Below are 22545 nucleotides of genomic sequence, written 5' to 3'. Positions count from 1 at the left end.
TTTTTTTTACACAACAAACAAAAACATTCCGGAGCTTTAAAAAACGGCAGTGCCTGCAAAGCCCAGGAAATCACGCATAAACGGGATGGGGGAACGTAGACGAGTCTCAACACAGAAATTTTCCACCTCTGGAGCAAATGCGAGAACTGCAACAGAAGTGGGATCCTACCAACATCTCACCCACTTCTGCCAGACTATTGCGTCAAACGCAAGTGTTGCTGTCACAGCAGAATCGAACATCATCTAGTCATCACCTCCTCTACCTGACTGCAGGATGCCGTCTCACTCTCGGTGTGTGAAAGCGCATGCAGTTGCAGCAATATTTCACCTTGACTGGCTTCTGCGGAATGACTTCCACGACAGTATTTCGGTGTGTTGTGCCCCTTTAAAGCACTCGCGCTGCGACTGTAAACTCATCATCGAACTTTGCTGTTCTCCGTTAAACGATCTCGAAGGTGTCGAGTTCTCTCTACAAGTATCGGCGCTCCGTCTGGCCACTTTTTCAACCGTCCTCATCTATCAATGCGGCTGCAGCCGGAGGCGAAGTGCGCCGCTAAGTTGGGCCAGACTAATGGCTAAACAAATACTGTTATCGGGGCTCTGCGGCCAAATGGCGGGCTGGAGGTGGCCTGCCGCAGCTGGGGTCCTTTCAATGGCTGATTCTCGGCGCGCTGCTGGTAGCCACCTAAGAAAATGAGCTCGCACATTGGATTTAAAGGAAAAAGTAATGGGGGGATACTGTAAGTGCAGCTAAAGAGTAATGTGAACTTTTAATTAAGTGGTGAGAGTCAGATGTTTATCATTACACCACCTTTCTGTTGCTTTCAATAAAAAGACTAACTACCTAAATTACCGTTTAAAAGAGCAACAACAAATCAAAAACTAAAATTCGTGAAGAGTTTAGTTAATTACAGACCTTTGCTGGAGTCATATTCGTGGCTTGTTAGCTCAGGAAGAATAAAGTGCTCCAGTTCAGCATTAAGTTAGCATTTTCAGCTAACCATGGAGACTTTTGGAAATGAAAAATAAAAAAAGGTGAATTAACCCACAATACATTCTTAATTCAATTATTAGTGTCTATCGATCCATCCATTGTCGACTGCTTTTCTGGGTCGGGTCGCCGGGGGAAGTAGCTTCAGCAAAGATACCGAGACTTCCCTTTCCCCAGTCACTTCTTCCAGCTCTTCCGGAGGGATCCTGAGGTGTTCCCAAGCCAGCCGAGAGACATAGTCTCTCCAGCATGTCCTGGGTCGTCCTCGCGGTCTCTTTCCGGTGGGACGTGCTCGGAACACCTCACAAGTTAGACGTTTGGGAAGCATCCGAATCAGATGCCCCAGCCACCTCATCTGGCTCCTCTGAATGCGGAGGAGCAGCCTCTCGACACTGAGCTCCTGCCTGATGACCGAGCTTCTCCCCCTATCTCCAAGGAGACCGGACACACTGCGGAGGAAACTCATTTCGGCCGCTTGTATCCGGGATCTTGTTCTTTCGGTCACGACCCAAAGCTCATGCCCATAAGTGTGGGTAGGAACGAAGATCAACTGGTAAATTGAGAGCTTCGCCTTTCGACTTAGCTCCTCTTTACCACAACGGACCGATACAAAGTCAGCATCACTGCAGACGTTGCACCGATCCGTCTGTCGAGCTCCCGTTCCATTCTTCCCTCACTCGTGAAAAAAACCCCAAGATACTTGAACTCCTCCACTTGGGGAAGGATCTCATCCCCGACCTGGAGAGGCCACGCCACCCTTTTCCGACTGAGGACCATAGTCTCTGATTTGGAGGCGCGAAATTTCCACCCTGGTTCAATTTTCGCTCTCTCGTCTTCTGTGGTTTTACATCTAATCGTATCCCTCCAATTTTGAAGGTAAGCTTGCTAACAGTTTCTTAAGCAAGGGGCTGCCACTGCTGACCTCGTAGCTCTGTCAGACAGTTTTGTTCACATTGCAATATTTACTGTCAGTGCTACTGCTGCGCCAATCTCTTTTAGCTGTATAATGTATTTTCTAGAAGGGCTCTTTCCCAGTTGATTTCAGGTGAGAGGCAGGGTCCACCCTGGACTGGTCGGCAGCAAACTGCATGGTACATACAGTGAAGAAAATAAGTATTTGAAAACCCTGCTATATTGCAACTTCTCCCACTTAGAAATTATGGAGGGGTATGAAATTTTCATCGTAGGTGCATGATTTCAAACCATGACGTCTTAGTGTATTACCAACAGTCACCTTGGAAACGGTTGTCCCAGCTCTTTTCAGGTCGTTGACCAAGTCCTGTCGTGTAGTCCTGGGCTTATTCCTCACCTTTCTAAGGGTCATTGAGACCCCACGAGGTGACATCTTGCATGGGGCTCCACTCCGATTGAGATTGACCGTCACGTTTAGCTTCTTCAATTTTCTAGTGATTGCTCAAACGGTCGACCTTTTTTCACCAAGCTGCTGGGTAATTTCTCCGTAGCCCTTTCCAGCCGTGTGGAGTTGTACAATTTTGTCTGTGATGTCTTTGGACAGCTCTTTGGTCTTGGCCATGTTACAAGTTTGAGTTTTATTGATTGTACGGAGTGGACAGGTATCTTTATGCAGCTAATGACCTCACACAGGTTCTTCTGAGTCAGGATAATACATGGAGTGGAGGTGGACTTTTAAAGGCGGACTAACGGGTCTTTGAGGGTCAGAATTCTAGCTGATGGGTGTTAAAATACTTATTTGCAGCTGTATCACACAAATAAATCGTTAAAAAAAACAATACATTGTGTTTTCTGGATTTTTCTTTTTAGATTATCTCCCTCACAGTGGACATGCACCTACGATGAAAATGTCAGACCCCTCCATGATTTCCAAGTGGGAGAACTTGCAATGTAGCAGGGTGTTCAAATACTTATTTTTGTCACTGTACAGAGATCAATCCCAGTCACATTCAGTTTAGTTAAGTTTAGAGTCCTAAATGAAACTAACATGCATGTTTTGGGAACGTAGAAGAAAGCTGGAGATCCGGAGAATAAACACGGAAGCAAGAGGAGAACATGTAAACTCCACACCAGAAGTCTTGCGCCCGAACGAATTCAAACAGCAGCAGTGTATCCAAAACTTCAAAAATTGTGAACCATCATTGAATTTGGACCGCTGTTAGAGCCTGTTCTGTGCTGCGATTGGGCAGTTTGTGATTTGGCCGTGCGATCAATTTTTTTTTCCCTCACTCCAAACGGCGATGGAGAAGTTAACGAGCCCTCTTCAGCCTCCCCCGATAAGACCGCTGATTACGGCGCGCGTCGAGGCAAGAACATTTTGTGAGTTTGTGATTGTGTGCGGGTCACCTGACCTGAATCGTTCATCTGCGTGTTCACATGTCAGGAATGCACATTTCCCGATAAACACATTTCACGCACCAATCAGCGCTCGCGTGGCGGCAATCCATTCCTCTCGGCCGCCTCGGCGTCGCCGCTCGATCGCACGCCTGATCACATTTCTGGCGCGGTCGTAAACACACAATCAAGTGTGAGCGAGCGAGCGGGCCGGTTAATGAGAGTGGGTGATTAGGCCTGCTGAGAATAGGCCTGACCTTTCCCCGCACGGCAGCTCCTCTGTTGCACATGCGTGGCTTTTATGAGTCAGTGGCTGCGAGGCTCTCCTGGCCCGTGCGGCTTCACATCAAATGTCACCGGCTTAAACGAGTCAACCGGGCGGGCCGGACAAAGGGAAAGGAATATCGGAGGAGGTATGTGCTTTGACAAGGCCACGGACCTTGCGAACAAAAGGCCAGGACAATATCGTGGCTCTATCCCAAAATCCGTCTTTCCCCACCGATCGCTGCCTTCAAAACCTTTATAAACTCGACCGGCATCATTTTAAAGGGGGACGCATTATGTAAATTGACTTTTTAATCACTTTGTATACAGAGTTGGGTCTCCGGAGGGGCCTACCCACCGAACGAGTGAAATGAAACAACTGAGTAGATCTTTTATTATCCGCCTACTTTTGAAAATGAGTGTGTGAGCGCGAGCGGTTCTGCATTTCCAACCCTAATTAACATATCGGCACTGTCGGATGGAATCCTCACATCACAGCGGAAATGAGAGTAAAAAAAAAACAAACAAACAAAAAAAAAAAACATCGCTGCTTGAGTTACCGCGCACTGCATCATTCAAGTTGGTATTACTCCTGATGTTAATTGCTATTACAGCGTGGCCACAGTCTGCACTCGTGCCAATTCCCCTAACCATCCAAAAAGCTTCTAAAACAAACCACGCGGTAAATAAAATGAGCTGACTAAGCGATGTCAGAGTCCCAAATCAAACAATATGTCCTCACCTTTGCAGCTCACCAGTTCCGAAGCATTCCTGCTGTCCACTTTTCACAGAACAGTCTTACTCAAATATCCGTCCATCCATCTACTTTCTTAGGCGCTTATCCTCACGGAAGGAGGCAGGGTACACCTTGAACTGGTTGCCAGCCAAATTGCAGGCCACATGGAGACAAACAGCAGCATTTACAATCACACCGAGGAGCAATTTAGAATGTCCAATTAAAGTTGCATGTTTTTTGGGATGTGGGAGGAAACCGGAGTGCCCGGAGAAAACCCACGCAAACTCCACACAGGCGGTTCCGGGATTGAACCTGGGACCTCAGAACTGTGAGGCCAACGCTTTACCAGCTTATCCATCGTGCTGCATTCTTACTCAAATATCCATCCAACAATTTTCTTCACCGCTTATCCTCACGAGGGTCGCAGGAGTGCTATAGCCAACCCAGCTAGCTCAAGTGGTTGCCAGTCAGGCACAGGGCAAGTATCAATACCATCACTGAGCGGGAATCGATCCCACGCCGCCCGCACCAAAGACAGGCGTATGTACCACTACATCATCAGTGACTCGTTACTCAAACGTATCAAACCAATTTAATTTTTACTTGTTAATATCAATCTTGAGGAGACAAAATGCTACACGGCTTCCGTGAAGTGAGGAAGAGGATTACTTCTCTGACAGTTCACGTGTCGAAAATATTTAATAGACTTTCATTCAAGAGATTTTCAACATTTTCAATCGGTTAAAAAAAACTGACAAGGCGGGGACAGACCAATAGTATCGATAAATGAAAAAAATACAAAATTGACCATATTTGCCCCCACCGTGGCGTTTCTGCGTGAGGTCATGTCGCCGTCTGCCAATTACGCACATTCCAGTCCATGAGATGTAACTGGTACAAATATGCTATTAAAACATCTGGGCAAAAAAGCAAAAAATAAAAATAAATGAAATCTTCGAAGTGTTGATGTTTGTCCATAAGATAAGATAAACAGACTTCCCTACGACAGTTAATTGACCAGGTAATTCATTAAGACAATGATCAATCAATAGCAACAACTTTAAAGTGTTTTTTGTTTCCTTTTTACAAAGCTCTGAAGAGACAAAACTTTTGAGAGGCAATTATATGAATCAATATACAATTACCCGTGTGTCGTGTGCAAATATTACTCACACATTGTCGACGGACAGCCGAGATCTGCTCTTCACCTCTTTGCCTCCGCAGAGCGATTTGTGCAGCTTCGACCTGTCTGATCGTCTTACGCCTCGTTGGACTTAAGAGCGCTTTGGTGACTACAATGTAATCACCGCCAGTAGAAATGAACAGAAAGCAAAGACTCGGCTAATGAGCTGTAATGTTGAAATTGCTTCGTTTCTTCGTCATTACTCTGAAGGGAAATTAATCGCCACTTTTCTACACTTGAAAAAAAAATGTAATATTTTTAAGGCTTGTTAATCCTAGGCGAAATTTTACGGCAGGGGGTTTATTAAATAACATTGCACTTTTTTTTAATCATTATTTTAATGGGTGGGGAACGAATGAATAGCATTCCCATTCATTGCAATTGGCAAGTATGACTTGAGAAAAGAGCATTTTGAGTGACGACTGTGGTCATGTCTGTAGAGGCACCACATTATTTGGAACAATTTCCTTCACATGAGTCCTTCATTCATCCAACTTTTGCCCAAGTGTGATATCTTCTTCATTATTCTTTAAAGGGGACAATTACGAATTTTCAGGGGCGCTGCCATTTTTGCGAGTCACATGACCTACCTGCGCGGATCTGACGTGTTACGTGCCGTTCCAAACGCTCGATTACATGGGACGCCATTTATGCCCAGCGCTGATTTCTGATTTATCCTCAACTGACGAAGAAATAGCAGTATCGGTTGATCGGGAAGACGGAGGAATACTTCCATACAAAGCCGTGAGCGGCTCGGCCGCTCCGTTGATCGGGAAGACGGAGGAATACTTCCGTACACAGCTGTACTGGAGCTCGCAAGCCAGCTTGGGGGTTTCTATCTCCCCCATAACATGTGTCACTCATGCCTTTTTCTTCCGCATTGTGGAGGAAGAGCCGACATCGAAGGATCAAAAAGCGACGTCGCTATGAACGCTTGGCCGCCACAAGCCAGTTTTCCCTGTGGTAACTTTTCTGACACCTCCCGTTTGAAACCCACACGCGCACGTCCTCCGTCCCGCGCCCGCACAAGCTTGGTACCGGGCTGCCGGTGGAGAACTCAATTGTCCCGCAGCCGCCGCGCCGGGTCCTGGTTAATTCCGATTATGAACGAGACTCCGGCATGCTAACTAGTAACGCGGCCCGCGGCGGCATTGCTGTGTATTCCTCCGTCTTCCCGATCAACCAATACTGCTATTTCTTCATCAGATGAGGTTAAATCAGAGAAATCAGCGCTTGGCATAAATGGTGTCCCATGTAATCGAGCCTTTGTTGCGGCACGGTACACGTCACATCCGCGCACGTAGGTCATGTGAATCGCGAAAATGGCAGCGCCCCTGAAAGTTGGTAATTGTCGATAAAAAAATGTTCTCAAAACACCATTTAATGAGAGAGGATTAACATTACATTGTCAAGATACAGTACATATTACATGACCTATTGGATACATTGTTTATCCAAACCACCGGAATTCCCCTTTAAATTCCGGGTCATTTTGCTTTAAAATGACTTTCCAAAAATGCATCACGTTTTCTTCTGCATCTATAAAGGTTTACAAGGATGAGTTTGTAAAAGGGGACGTTTACTGCATATTCAATATTTACAACATCTATGCTAATAGGTAAGCATAAACAAGACTTAGATTTTAGGGCTAAAGAGTGACTCTTGGCACAAAAGAGTTGCACAATTTTTTGTGTTCCTCGCCGTTGTCAAAAGCAGCCCCCATTTGGAATTGACAAGCGAGGCGGGGGCGGCATGTGCTGCATGACGGCGGGGTTAATTAAGTTTGAAATCAGGCTGATGATCGGCAAGGCCGTCACTCAGACTGTCAGATACCCTCCGACGTGAGCGGGTTTCAGTGTCAGTGGGAGGGAACAGATTTGAAAAGCCAACAGTTATGCAGCACAAAGTCAATATGATACAATGATGCATTGGCATCGCTGCGGACGAGATGTCATCTCATAGCTTAAATCAAGACGGAGGAGCTCCATCGACACGCTACTACAGTGATTCCCAAATCTCACGACAAGGCACTTATGCTATAACTGAAAAATCCCACGGCACATCAAACACACACGCTTATGAATGGCAGTGGTATCCGTTCAGAGCATTTTATTACTCTGGCCGGTCACCGTATGTGACTGGCATAGATAGATGAACAAAGTTTATTTTTCGGAAATAAATACTTTTCGGAACAATTAAGTGAAATTGCGCTATTTTCCGCGACACACCTGATGATGACTGTGGTTGGGAGTCACTGTTGTAGTATTTATGTCGAGCGCAAAACGAACGCTGGGAAAACATTGAGTTCAATATTTCGAGGATCTCATGAGCGTGAGGTCACCAGCGCATCGGAAAAATGTCATTTAACGAGGTCAAAGTTTAACACGTTGGTTCCTATTGTACGATGTTCAGTGCCCGAAGAATGTTGAAACATTTAGCATAACATGCTGCGAATCCGACCGATTACAGCAACTTGACGAATGGCCCGACGTCTCGATTTTGATTCCTTTTTGATGAATCACTCAGCTCTCCAGTGATTACCATTTGCAATCAAATGCAGACACACAAAGGTCATTGGGAATTAGCTTCTACTCATTGCATCGGTGGAAAGAAATAAGCTGCTTTAATCAGGTTGCTGATGGCCCGATAAGGGGAAGGTGAGTGGCGGCGGTGACGGTGGCACCGCGTTGGGCGATAGCATCTGTACGCCGTTTCTCAAGGTGCCACCGTTTCAGGCGAGTGCGCAAACATCTGTCACATCAAGACGTCCAACGTGTCGGCAGGGCAGAGCCATCAAAGCGCCGGTTTGACCCGTGAGGTCGGCTGGCGCTGACCCGGTGACAGCGTCACGTTACATGGCGAGATACTGCTCATGGCCGCCAGTGAAACCCAACGGTCCTTGTCTTTATTCTCCTCCTCAGCCTATTACCGATAATTACAGATGCCCCCCACGCCCTCTCTCGGAAGGAGTCACGCCAAAGCCTGTGAGGAATAATCACCCGAACCATCACCAAAAGCCCGCACACCAAGGTCAGACCCTGTGTTCAATTTCACTTTGATTCCAGCCCACCTTACTTTCTCCTCAAGCACTTATCCATGCACTTCTCCATCTTGGTCCACTCACACCGAAAACCAATGAATTTCACTCCCAGGACACACAATAGCTTGACACTTATTCATGTGTAGTCCCGCACAGTTGCTCCCCCCCAATGGAAATTGACAGCCATTTTCTTGTAACTTCTTTCTGAATTGGTCTCCACTCCTTCCTTGCCAGTAATTAGCTTCAAAATACTACAGCTGGAATTCGCACAGCTAGAAATGCAGTCAGAAAAAAACATTCTAAAAAAAAAAATTATGGGGTCAAATGAGGGTATTCTTGAGCTTACTATGTGCCTGTTTTTAAAGAGACTTGCAGGAATACAAACTGCAACAAGGTGGAGACAATACGTTAGCATCCAGAGCTGAGGCATCACAATCGGGTAAGCTAATGTTAGTGCGCATTTCCCGATTGTCATTATGCTTTTCTGGTGGCTGCAAGAAATTTGAACAAGATAATAATTCCCCCAAATGACAGTCAAAATGCTAAGCCTGGTTGGAATGGCTACTTCAAGCTTTGTACAAGAGTTTTGAAGATAGAGTAATGGGTTCTGAAGTACTGAAGAAATTGAGAGGGTTTTTTTTGTTGTTTTTGTTTTAGTTTTATTGTCCTACTGGCAAACATTTGTGATCTTGGCAATAGAAAATTTGCTAAAAAACACAGCAACTTAAAATAAACCAATTGAACTTGATTATTTCTCAAACATACCACCATGACCTTTCCATTTCATCTGCTACTCGGGAAAACCATGCTCTGATTGTCTAAGAAGTTTCAGTTAAAGGTAGCCACAAATGAGATGACACAGCCAGAAATTCCGGAGCGTTCTTCAAGTCAACGCATCAAAAGTACCGCAAGGTTTCAAACACTGTTACTTGCTTTAAATCCTCAGTTTAGACGACAACATGACTGGTGAAAAGCGCGAGTGTGGACAGTAGAATAAGTCATGTACATTAATAATATTTTCCCATGAATTTATTTCTCAAATATTTTGAGGCGTTTAAAGTGTTTAACTCATTGTTTTTTTTAATTTTTTTTTTTTGGGGGGGGTGCTTCTTCTCCCCCCCAGAAAGACTGCGGCTACTTGTCACATTGCTCCAATAAAATAGACTGGAGACTATGGCGCAATTCGGTAAATTAATATTAGCATGCATATTGTTTTTGCCATTTTTGTATTCTGAGAGCAGTGAGAAAACAGAGCACTGCAGAAAAGTGGACATTGTAGAGTATAACTGTTGCATCCAGCGTTAAGGAATAGCAACGGGGTTATATGTCTGTGTTACCATCACTGATCTAAATAAAAAGACTGGATGGCTACCAAAACTGAAGTCGCCATCCGCCATCTTGATACTCCCAAAACAACCATGCCGACGTGTGCAGTGACAGCGATTAAGTTAATCGCCAGTTTTGTGGTTGTGAGAAAACATTCCACAGGTAAGTTAGAAAGATTTAATTTGACACTGTTAAAGTTTGTTTGTAAACGTTTTTTTTTTTTATTTTCTGATGATCTTAATTCACTTGAACAAAGTTTTGTTTACGGTTGTTGTTGTTGTTGACTGTTCACTCTCTGCTTCACTTTTATAGGCCGACGGTTCTACGCGAAAAAGCAATGTAAATATTTTCCCAAACTTCCTCAGTGGATAAGCAAGAAATCACATTTTCTGTGAAATTTTATAATACAGAACTCTCCAAATTGAATTTGATTTTCAAATGCGAGGAAACAAATTTTCTGTCTGAAATAGGACGTCGCAGAGACAACAAATGAACAATGCAGTGAGAATATATTTTCCCATTGCGAGTCCTTATTTCCAAAAATATATCTCATTGACTTAAAATTTCATGTTTTTATGACAAAAAAAAAGCTTAGTTTTTTGCTATGTTTTGAAGCTAGTGCTTCACAGCGTATTTTGGGAAAAGTTAACATGTCACAGAAATCGGGCCCTAGGTAATATGCAAGGTTTCTTGGTAGTTACGGTGTTATATGTCTTTCCTTTGCATTTAGCCTTTTTTGGCTTACCAAGTCGGATTAAAAACCACAAGAGAAAAAATATCAAGCTCACATGACCAGTTTTGATTCTACATGCTTAACTTTGAGGAAAAACCCTGCCATAATCCAACCTGTAAGCCATGTCCTCCACACATTTTAGGAGTACCAAGATGGCGGCCAAGTGACTTCAACCAATCGACATACCGCTCGATGTGTATGTGCTATCCAGTCTTTTTTTTTTTTTTTTTAAGATCAGTGGTTACCATACTAGCAATGTATTTTCATATGTTACACTGACAGTGATACATAGAAACATCTTTGAGACTCAAAGCAACAGGAACAAAAAAAATGCACCAAAACGGAGACTATGATGGATAATCATAGTGTCCAAAGCTAAGACCACATCAACAGGGAAAGCTAACGTTAGCATGTCTGTGTGTGCATCCCTTTGAGTGTGTGACTGCAAATGATGATTCTCTCTCTTTCTCTCTCCTTTTTTTTTTTTTTTTTAAAGTTAAACTCAAGGGCTCTATTTTCAAAAATGGCCCTTGGGTCCTTCCCATCGGCAGATGCTTGGGTGCCCCCTCTGCCAGCCGCCTGGCCCGCCGTGGTCTGGTGAATCCAGCCAATTTCTCCGCTTCCATGGAGACGTGGGAGAGACAGTGACAGAGAAGAGCGGCTTAAAAACCCGGCGGCGTTCGGACACCTTGCCTCGCCACTTCATCACTAACAGGCAGACATTAGTAACCAAAGGTTTTTACTCCCGACTGGATATGTTGGGCGGCAATTTAAAAATGATCTATGCAAATGCAATTTCGCTGTGTGTCATCCAACACAGCCAATTAATGAGCAAGCTTCTCCAGCCCAACTATAAATTAACAAGGCCGGATATAATGGTGAGATTAATGTGTTTCTCTAGGACTGTTCCAATTGCCAGAAGACTGGAAAGGATAACGTGATGTGCTTCATTTCCCAGTTAGAGCAACTTGAGAGGCAGAAGGATAAATGGCATGACCTCTTACCAGTTACACAAACGCTACTGTCTCTCCAAATGCCTTTTAGTTGGCACCTGTAGAAAAGTGATGGAGTGATATATTTAGTCTAAAGGAAACAAATTGCTCCTGTCGAATGTTATGATCAAGATGATGTCAAGACCATGACTATAAGGAGTTGAGAACAAGTCAAGACCAGGACTATGAAGAGCTGAGACCAAGTCAAGATCAAAACCTCGAGGAAATGAGATCTAATCAAGACTAAGACTTAGGTAGGTCAAAACCTAGTTGAGACTAAGGCTTTGAGGAATATAGTTCAAGATGGTGACTTGGGAGTTCAGATCTAAGTCAAGACCAAACTAAGGCAGATCTAGACAAAGTTGAGTACAAAACCTTTAGTATTATGGAACCAATCAAGACCATGTCTACTGCAGATCAATAGCAAGCCCAGACCACAAATTCAATAAAGACCAAAAGACATTGTGATTTTGAGTGGGGGAAAAAAAACAAGATGAAGACCAGGTTGCGGCTTGCAAAATAACAAAAACAGCAGTTCACAAATCTTGAGCGATCTTCAAAGTTGAATTGCGGCGTTGTGGTGATCTGTCATGGATAATGGCCGTGAAGAAAATTGCGCTACTGGGGTTGAGGCCACGGTTGGCATCAAGAGTGCTGATCACAATACCAGAATCCTGTTTTCATCCAACTGCAGTCGGTATATTCACAAACAAGTAATGCGATGCAGAGCCGAAATACTGTTGGATCTGGATATGAAACCAGACGTATTAAAAATATAATTAATTTCAAGAAGAGGGACCCCCCCACACCCCTGCCAGAAGTCTGATCTCTAATACTACAGAACAACTGCAGCCACACTTTCATTTATCATCAGAAAACAAATCGATAATTGGTCGGCGAGGCCTGCGTGCATGGATGGCAAGTCTGGTAATGAGAAATGAGAGTTAAATTCAGAGAGAACATACAAGGGGAGGTAAAGGAGAGAGTGACAATGAGTAATCCGCCAGGGAAGGGAGGGGAAAAAAAAACATAGAACACAAGCTCCCGAATGCAAAACAGGCAAATCACCAATGAGGAGGCCCTTTGTTTGGAACTCCTCCACTGATTGTTCTTGTCACTGAGGGTGTGAACGCTAATCCACCGTGGAAAGGGGAAGCGGGAGGATTTACCCCAAGTATCATTATTACACGGACTTCCCTGATATGGCAAGTAAGTAGGTAGTGAGAACGATCGGTATAACACAGTTGGGAAGACACCGTAGGTGCCGTATGAATCTTTAATATCTGCCTTAATGGCGAGGGAGGGCAGGAGGGGGGCGTGGAGAATATTAAGAGGGAGTCGGGAAAAAGAGCGGAACCTCCGATGTGGCTGGTGAGCCACCTCGTATCACAACACTCCTGATAAGCGGCAGCCCCCCAGGACCAAGCCTAATTCTCCACAGAACTCCATTTCAGAGCGAGAAGCCGCCGGCAGACGTCAGACTCGCCCGAGTTTTCTGAAACCGGTAGACAGGCCTGACGTTCAGATAAAACCCACACACAAAAAAAAAAACAATAGAACCTTCCCAGGTGTTAGGATTCTTAATCTCTTTTGTTAAACAGGCACTTTGCAGAAAATTTGGCCATGGTGCGGTGTTTTAATTACACGCAAAATGAGCCTAATGAGTTATATCTGTTCCACCAGAGGCTCACACGCACCCAATTAGACCCAAATAAAAAAAGGATGGTAGAGTCAGACAAGGGAAGCGTAGCATCCTTTGTTCTCCTGCCCTATCCAGCGAGTAAAAGCAACACGAAAGATGAAGAAGAAACTTCCCAAAGGTGCTGATGTCACGATCAGACATGCGAGCGTGAAACTAATTAAAAGCATTTTCCCGTGTCAGCGCAGGAGGGTGCAGGTGGCTGCCTGCGCTTGTCACTGGCTCCAATCACTCAGTCTCTCAAATGCTGATGATAATCATAGGAGCAGAAAATTGCGCGTCCATAAAGGCTAAGGAACGTGGGTTGGTATTGTTGTGGTCGCATCCACGCTTGTTCACGCTTATTCGCTGATGTTTGGGTATCCAGAGAGACATTTTCATCATACGCAGGGGAGATAAATTCAGATTGTATTAACGTTCAGAACAGTCACTGTCAGAAGAGCACGTCTGTTGCCGTCTATTGCCCAGCCAGTTTTCTCAGGGTTCGTGATCACCGGATTCCACCACCTGTATTTTTGGATACGACTTACCTGTTGAGACGCAAATTACAGCCGGTGCTCCATCTCCCTTAGAAGCCATTTACCTCGCCTTGGTTCTTTTTGACTAACAACTTTAAGCATTCAAACTGCGCGGTAGAGAAGATGTTTTCTTGATCTCTCCGTCTTGGTCAAATTGGAGAAGGGTTTGTTTACTACTGGGCAATCGGAGAGCGCTTCAACCTTTCCCACCCGGAAACGTGCGTGACGAAAAGTGGGAAATTGCTAACGAGGCACCACGCGACGCAGGCAATGACGGTCTTCTGCATCTAGTCAGTCATCTGGCTATGGAGAAGAAAAATGTTTTCGAGAGGAGAAGGAGGGCATATGCAACAATACTGTCTCATCTCGCGCAAAGGAAGAGCAACACGGTGCGGTAACATTTAATTGCAGGTATGTTTTTCTTCATCATTTCAGATTTAATTCGGGGGAAGGGGGGCTACAGGCAATGAGATATTGGGGTATTGTAGCAAAGTGGAGACTGTGGCGTATTATACTGCCAGTGAAAATTGGTAAGACACAGCAAAAGGAGTCTGTTAAGGATATAGTGTGTTTCTATTTTTGTCATAGACCTAGAGAAAGGCTATGACAGAGTACCAAGAGAGGAACTGTGGTACTGCATGCGCATGTCTGGTGTGGCATAGAAATGTGTTAGAATAGTACAGGACGTGTATGAGGGCAGCAGAACAGCGGTGAGGTGTGCCGTTGGTGTGCCAGAAGAATTTAAGGTGGAGGTGGGACTGCATCAGGGATCCGCGCTGAGCCCCTTTCTGTTTACAATAGTAATGGATAGGGTGACAGACGAGGTTAGACTGGAATTCCCTTCGACTATGATGTTCGCAGATGATGTTGTGATCTGCGGTAAAAGCTGGGAGCAGGCGGAGGAACAATTAGAAAGATGGAGGCACGCACTGGAAAGGAGAGGAATGAAGATTAGCCGAAGTAAAACAGAATATGTGGATGAATGTGGGGTGGGGGGGGGGGAGTGAAGCTCCAGGGAGAAGAGATAGTGAGGGTGGATTACTTCAAATACCTGGGGTCAACAATACAGAGCCATGGAGAGTGTGGTAAAGAAGTGAGGAAACGGGTTCAAGCGGGGTGGAACAGTTGGCGGAAGGTGTCTGGTGTTCTATGTGACAAAAGAGTCTCCGCTAGGATGAAGGGCAAAGTTTATAAAACAGTGGTGAGGCCCGCCATGATGTACGGATTAGAGACGGTGGCACCGAAGAAACAACAGGAAGCAGAACTGGAGGTCGGAGAAATGAAGATGTTGAGGTTCTCACTCGGAGTGAGCAGGTTGGATAGGATTAGAAATGAGCTCATTAGAGAGATAGCCAAAGTTGGATGTGTTGGAGACAAGATTCGAGAGCGCAGACTTCGATGGTTTGGACATGTTCAGAGGCGAGAGAGTGAGTATTTTGGTGGTAGGGTGCTGAGGATGGAGCTGCCGGGCAAAAGGGCGAGAGGAAGACCAAAGAAAAGGTTGATGGATGTTGTGAAGGAGGACATGAGGAGAGTGGGTGTTAGAGAAGAAGATGCACAAAATAGGCTTAGATGGGAAAAAGATGACACCCTGTGGCAACCCCTAACGGGACAAGCCGAAAGGAAATGAAGAAGAAGAATTGTATTCAAAAGTAAACACAGGGCAACATGAAAACTGAGCACTGGAACTACGTGGACACAGTTTTTTCCTCAGCGCTAATGCACAGCAACAGCGGAAGATAACCGTAGCACTTGTTTGTTTTTGGTCATTTATAGCCAAACTATAGATCCGAAAATGTTACCCTGTCTTGAATAAAACTGTTCAACCAATGAGAAATTAGAAAATGTACTTCAAAGAACCAAATGCAAAAGTTCTAAAAGTCGATTATTTCCCAAATGATGCACAGCAGGACATTTTTCACAGTATGTCTTCTCTAGCATATTTTGTTCACGATAGTGCTCATGTGATATTGAATCATATATAGTATATCAGTGTGATTTGCACTAATAGAACATTTTTTCACCCTGCTTGTAAATTTGCAGCATTGGATAGAGTTTATAATGGTTACTCCGCAGGCAGCACAACAGCCTAACCAGTGTAAGGGAACATTTGGAAACAAGGCAGCGCTTCAATCTCCACAGGTTCCACCGTTACCCGCCAACGAGCATGCATCTCCACTTTCATTCACCATCTGTTTACACTTTCTCAGAATTAGCCGCGCCGCTAAAATGGAGTTCTGTGGCGCTTCTCTCTGACCTTGATTACAGGGCACGGCTAAAACCCCCGGCGAGAGCGTCTTATATATTTTCGCGGCCCGAGAGTTGCACATGAATCAAGTGGCCGCATATAAAATGCGTAGCTGCCCATATGCTCATAGTGGACGTAATGTTAATGATAAGTGGCATCTGGCGGAGCCGGCCCATTTCCTTGATTAGTTCTGTTCCTACCTCTGCCGGCGGGTTTACGGCACGGCAATCCGCATGGTGAATCGTCCCTGACAAGTCACCGTTTGAGTGGTAGGCGTGGGTGGCGGGGCGGGGTTTGTAAGCGGCCTGATTGTTACCATGACGACGCTTGACAAGAAATAAGAATTCTGGCCTTGGCCGCCACGGCACGCACGACTTGATGGGTGCGTGAGGCCACCACGTGGGAGATATTCCCGGGATTTACAATCACTGTCAGCCTGTGACTCAAGTGGTTTGCGCGCAAATGTGTATTTACGTGCGCGGCTGGGTTGAAGCCCGCCTGGGAAAGTCTTCTGGTCTAAGCTTTTTCAAAATCCTGAAATCCAACCTAGCAGCTTTGTCATGAGTGACAAACTCCGAGATGAAGGTTTAAAAAATACATCCCCTCAACAGCTGTGTTTATGGGCGCATTGAGATGTGCGAGCATTTGGTTATGCTACCCGGTGATCTGGATCCAGTCGGGAGCGCGTCGCTTTTACCGGTGACAATCATCGGCTCGTGCTTAAATGAACTCTTCAGCCTGTAAAGCATGAGTAGTTTAGTCACATAAACACGTTTTTGGGGTAAAAGCAAACAGCAAGCTTATAGACATCAGCATACACTACGGCAAATTACATACCCAAGATATACAACGCTAAATTAAATGCAACGGCAAACTAGACAGACACTTTGCGAGAATGAGCCAGACAGTGAGCGTGGACACATATTGCCCGGAGCTAAAGTTGTTGCTGGCATTGACAAAAAAAAAAAAAAAAGAAGAAGAAGAAGAAGAAGAAGAAGAAGAAAAAAAAACAGTCATTGCACTGAGACATGCCAGATGAGTCTCATCTCCTCATCAACTTGCACGGCGAAGTTTCATTAGCAGACACTTAATAAAGAGACGGGGCACGTTTGCAATCTCTCCGGTGGCGGCAGCGGCGGTGGGTGGATGGTGTCGATAAGGCAGTTAATCTCTATCACAATAAATAACATTGATTACGATGGCTCGATCCCGCGGGGAAAGTTGCCGAAATGAAAGCACGGGAGGAGCGCGGGCGTGACAAGAGCACGGAATCAAATGTGATCGGTTGGGGGTGTTCCCAAAGACGGACGGATAGACGAAAGGCACGTATTGGTAAAGGTCGATTAGGATTGTTCAAACTGTCTGAGATGGGAGAAAAGCTGGCGAGGACCAATGTCTAACAGCAAGGTCCTCGCTTCGATTTCAACTTTTAGGCCTTTTCTGCGTGAAATGTCTGCCTGTCTCTCTCATCCAAAATCCTGGTTCCATTCCAGTGTCATATTGTTCAGAATAAGGTTGCCTGGAGGTCTGAGTGAGCTGACAAAACGTTGCTCTCTTAAGCCAGCAAGCGAGCGAGAGAAAGAGAGAGAGAGAGAGAGAGAGAGAGAGAGGAGAGAGAGAGAGAGAGGAGAGAGAGAGAGAGAAAGAGAAGCAATCAACAATGGGTGCAGCGAAGTCATGCATTTCATTTTGCCTAGACTACTACAAGACACGATTAATTGAAATCCAGATTTTATTACCATGAACATTCTGCGACCGGCTAATCAATGGACGTTTCCAACCTGTCAATCACTCGTACAATCATAGCCAATCAGATAGCCGCATTGTCTTAACCCCTGGCTTGACACGCCCCTCTCACCGTATTGTCCCACAAGCAATGCCGGTTGTCAGTAGCAGGCCCTTGGAAAAGTTCATGTTACGAAGAAAATGGTCCTCAGATGCACCCGGGGAACGTGCAATTCTGAAGAAAGATATCCTGCTAGGTTACTAGAGGCCCGCTTGATTCATTTTCAAAAGCCTAAAACACAGTTGACGAAGTGTCTACAATGGATTCAGGCTCGCGGAAGAGCGCGCATACAACTAAATGTGGGCAACGTCAACAAACACAAGGCTGTATGTTCGAAGGTAAGTGAGGGAGATGTATATTCTCTGAGTTTGATGGAATTATTTTCAGTGCTTTATACATTGCAGGAGAAGAACTTATCACTGACCTGCTGAATGAAGTGTGTCATGTTTTATACCGAAGAGTCGGGTTAGTGATACGTAAATGCGCCATGTCATGCAAGAGAAATGTTTATTTCACTATTTGTATCACATCACACTATTAAGAGCCAAGTCAAATGAATACACCCACTCACTGAGAAAGACTGCAATGATATTATTCATGATCTTTCCAAGTAAAAAGTACTCACCCTGCTTTACATGCGCAGTACGATTCCACTATTTTATCCTGTTGGATTTCAATATGAAGTTTGTGAGGAGCCAACCTTTCGCTGTAACTCTGACATAGCCTCCTGCTCCGTCCAAAATCTTAATTCCGTGTACATATCCTTGCGTGCAATAGTTGAGACCGCTCTGTAGAACTCTGTATCAGTCATTAGCATCTTTCCACAAAATTTGGGAAGGGTTAGGGATACTAACGCTAACCCTTTGAAAGAGGCTGAGGATTCAGAACTGAAGGATGGGTTAAATCTACAACATCTGGCCTAACACGAACTCTTTAATGTCACACACATCCATGGCAACAGCCTGAAGTTCCCAACTTCAGGATAATTCTTAACTCTGCTTAAATCGTGATAAAAGTGTGACCTCGATGCTATTCGTTAGCATTAAGCTCATGGATTTTCTACGATAAAGTAATTCAGCTGTTTTAAACTCACATTTAAATCTTTTAAATTTATGTTCAGTTTGATTGTAAACATCAACCCGGTGTGGCAATCAACAACTTGAATCCTCTTTTTGGGGGAAATTCCTCACTTTCTACCAGATTGCTGCTTCCTGTGAAATGAGGTGAGTCTACATACAGCAACGGTATTTGAAATTGTAGCACAATTTCAAGCAAAAATTAATAAATAAATTGCTAAAAATAAACCGCTGACTCGGCTGTACTTCTTTACACTCAAAAGTCAGGCCACTCCTAAGTCAAAGCGTATTTAACTCTGCGTTTCTTTTGTCGTCGACTGAAATATTTCATACCCAAAACGTTATTCGCAAGCAAATGTTTGAATATTTGAACTTTCCGAAAAACACACCCCTTTCACTTCACTCGGAAATGTACCAAAACATTTCCACCGCTTCTCAACAACTTCATCTTCTATCTTAAAAGCAGTTTCACGCCACCTTATTCTTGTCAGGGTGTCACATTCTCCGGGAGTCAATCACAAACGGCAAACTCTCTTCCTCCTTAAACACGCTGACAGAAACGGAGGCTCGTTTCCTCAGCTGTCGCCGTTAACTACATCAGGTCGAATCCGTAATGACAAGCGCTGTTGAAAAACCATCTGTGCCGGCGCGCACTTTGGGTGAAGAGGCCATTTCTCCACTGGCGCGGTTCACGCCGGGGTCACGGCGGAGACGGATTGTACTCCGGCTAAATCCAATCGCGGCTTGCAACAATAAGTTCTTTCGCGGCGGGGAAGTGGCAGAATTATTCTCGAGCCGTGCCTAAATGGCGGTCTACAGCTGTGCGGCGGCATATGATTAGCAGTGGCCTCTTATTCATTTGATCCTGCGGTGGGATCGCTCACGCGTTTGCGTCAGTCGGATGTGAAGGGGCGACGACCTTGCCGGGGTGCTCGCTACGCCGTCTGTGTTTACAATGCCGCATGCTCGACATCACGAATCGGGGATTGCGCCGCTTGTTGTGAGAGATTACCAGTCTGGCCTTTGGAGTTTTCATCCATTTAATCGTTACATCGGAAAACAAAACACACAAACAAGGGGGCGGAGGGGGGGGGGGGGGAATCATTAGCAGGAAGGCCTCGTAGATACGTTTCAAGGTCACGTGATTGTTTGATGAGATCTAAAGCCTTGGCCATGAATACAAAACTGGTCATTTATGACAAAGACACATGAGCTACACCCGAAACACAATCACACCAAAGCTGGAAGCATGAATCGCCAAAAAGCTTACGTTTTTTTTTTTTTTTTTTTTTAATACATTTAATATCAAAGCCCGTTATCCTATACTGAGCGGCGGTGTGATTTGGTTTGACGTGGCGGAGGGACCAATCCTCTTACTCGCGTCTTTACGAGGTCAGCGGTGGAAATGGACGGAGTTCAGGCAGATGGGGCATGAGGGGATAAGGCGGGGTATGGAGATTAAAAAAAGGGAAAAAAATGGGCAAGGGTGTTAAATCAAGCTGGAATTTGATGCTGAGACAGAAATATGGTTTAGAAAAAAAAATCTAATCAAAACGAGTGACTGGCATTTGGATTTTGGGGTGCGGGTGGGAGCCGATTAGAACTGTCAGGATCCATTAACTGAAGGGTCGGCTTTGTTTGCTAAATTCCGCGACAACTTTCCCCGACATGAAAATGTGATTGTTGCACAAGTTTAGCGGGCGAGAGGCCAGATGCGGACATGACTGATCACTTGCAACATGCAGGTAATACCCTCCTTGATGGATCCGGAGGTCGAAGTCAACTTGAAGACTATTTTGATTAAATTTCAGATAAATGGGACCACTCGGAGTGGACGATATGGGGATCAATATTGTACTGTGATATTTCAGGACATTGGCAGCAGAGTAGACTGCGGTTGGCACGTCTGCAACACACTTCCAAAGTAAAAAAATCTTTGCTAAGGCTTTTTTTTATTTTTTTATAGAGCTTGTGAACATGACGTCACCATTTTCACGGCGCCATATTGCCGGTCAAACAGAGCTGCTCGACGTTGAACCGGAGGAGAATATTTACAATACCCGAGACCTGCTGTGCTGTTGGTTGTTACAACAGACGAGACAGATATTCAAAGAGCTCATTCTATGGAAAACCGGCTGAAAAGACACGAAAATATCGATGGATTTCGGCAATTAAACGTGATGGATGGTGCCCAACCAAAATACACGCACGCCTGTGTAGCGATCACTTCACTTCAGGTAGGAATTACTCTTCTCAATCACAAATTACCGAGAAGTATTTATAATGCCAAATTGGCTCATTTGAGAACAATGCGTTTAAAAAATAAATGTCTGTCGCAGAGGTTTACGGAAGTTAAGTGTGGCCACGATCGCTTCCATGTACGTTCCATGGAGACGACTCAGTCCTCTTTTTTCCCAATCATAGTTAATGAATGAGAGTTTGTGGAAAACCAAGGTTCATTTATTTAAATATTGCTATTTGTATTGAATACTAGCTGAAAAGATCGATGGATTCCGGCAAAGGTTAACGTGTCGCCGAACACACTTCCGCGTTCACGAGCCCTCAAAAACCGACACCATGTGGGACTTATTCCTGATGAGAACAGATCCAGCAACAAACTATTCAGATGCATCCAAACTTTTATACGCTTTCAAAGTTTTCCGTGTAAATCTCAACGACTTACTCACCAGATACACGTGTAGATCCAGTTGTCCAAGACAAGCAGAAGCCAATTAACAGTCCAATTTCTCATCGGGTGAAAACATCGACTTCGGCATTAAATACGGGTCCTCTACGCCTAGTTTATCTATTTTTCCCACGTACCTTCGTTTATTTTCACCTTCTAAATGTCTGACGGGATCGGACAAGACTTGGGGAGTCGTGCTATAAGATATATTTCCGTGTCGTCTCCAACTGACTTAGCATTGAATAATGTTTTGCTAGACGGGCAATATGGCGAGATAAACAAAAGTCATGTGATTTTACGACGTAGGTGCACGAGCTCCATGTACTCAGAGATTTTTTTCATTTGTTCAAATTTGCCAGTGTTGTAAACAACACTCTTCCCTGTGGTGTGTCAAATATTGAGGACACTTATTTTTACGAAACGGGCACTTTAAGAATGTCACTGTAACAATATATCCATCTTTTTTTGTGTGTGTGCGGCCACCTGTTGAAAATTTAATAGTCTGGCCCGTTACTTCTGCAACCACCTGAAACTTCATGTGACCTCTTCTACAAGCCCCCCAGCCACGAGCCCCCTGTAAAAAAAAAAAAAAAAAAAAAAATGACTCGCGGCCAAGTGCTCTCTGAAGTGAAGCTTTGATAAAAAAATGTGCCTTTTTCCACTTGGACGCTCCGATCTGCAGGAAGCAGCCTGCTGCAGAAATTGGTACCGCCGCCCTCGCTCAGTCTCTCCGCATCTTTGAGGGAATGAAAGATGCAGGCAGCGGCGCTGCTGCTAGTCTCCGTCCTCCGGGCTGGGGGGGGTGGGGGGGGGGGGGGGAACAAGCCTGACAACGCGACAAGCAATCCCTCTCCGCAGGGCTGTCCAAAGAAAAGTGTTGATGCTAACAAAATGCATGACAGCCACTCACTTATGTTAACAGGCCGTGCACGCGTAAGAGCAGAATCCATCTCTTCCGGC

The 22545-nt window shown here is 44.9% G+C and overlaps 1 protein-coding gene across 1 annotated transcript in view; it reads right to left on the bottom strand.

Moving 5' to 3' along the window:
* Positions 1 to 22134, bottom strand: part of plxnb2b (plexin b2b) — a 113541-nt gene extending 91407 nt beyond the window's left edge. The window contains 1 exon segment of the mRNA XM_061821560.1: positions 22069 to 22134. Within this exon segment, the coding sequence (XP_061677544.1) occupies positions 22069 to 22123 (55 nt within the window). The 5' untranslated portion in view covers positions 22124 to 22134.
* Positions 22135 to 22545: the final 411 nt, after the last annotated feature.

This window comes from Syngnathoides biaculeatus, chromosome 6, assembly GCF_019802595.1.
Source record: "Syngnathoides biaculeatus isolate LvHL_M chromosome 6, ASM1980259v1, whole genome shotgun sequence".
In the NCBI taxonomy this organism is placed as follows: domain Eukaryota; kingdom Metazoa; phylum Chordata; class Actinopteri; order Syngnathiformes; family Syngnathidae; genus Syngnathoides; species Syngnathoides biaculeatus.
Note: the sequence above shows the minus strand (reverse complement) of the source record. Positions and strands in the feature narration are given on the sequence as shown.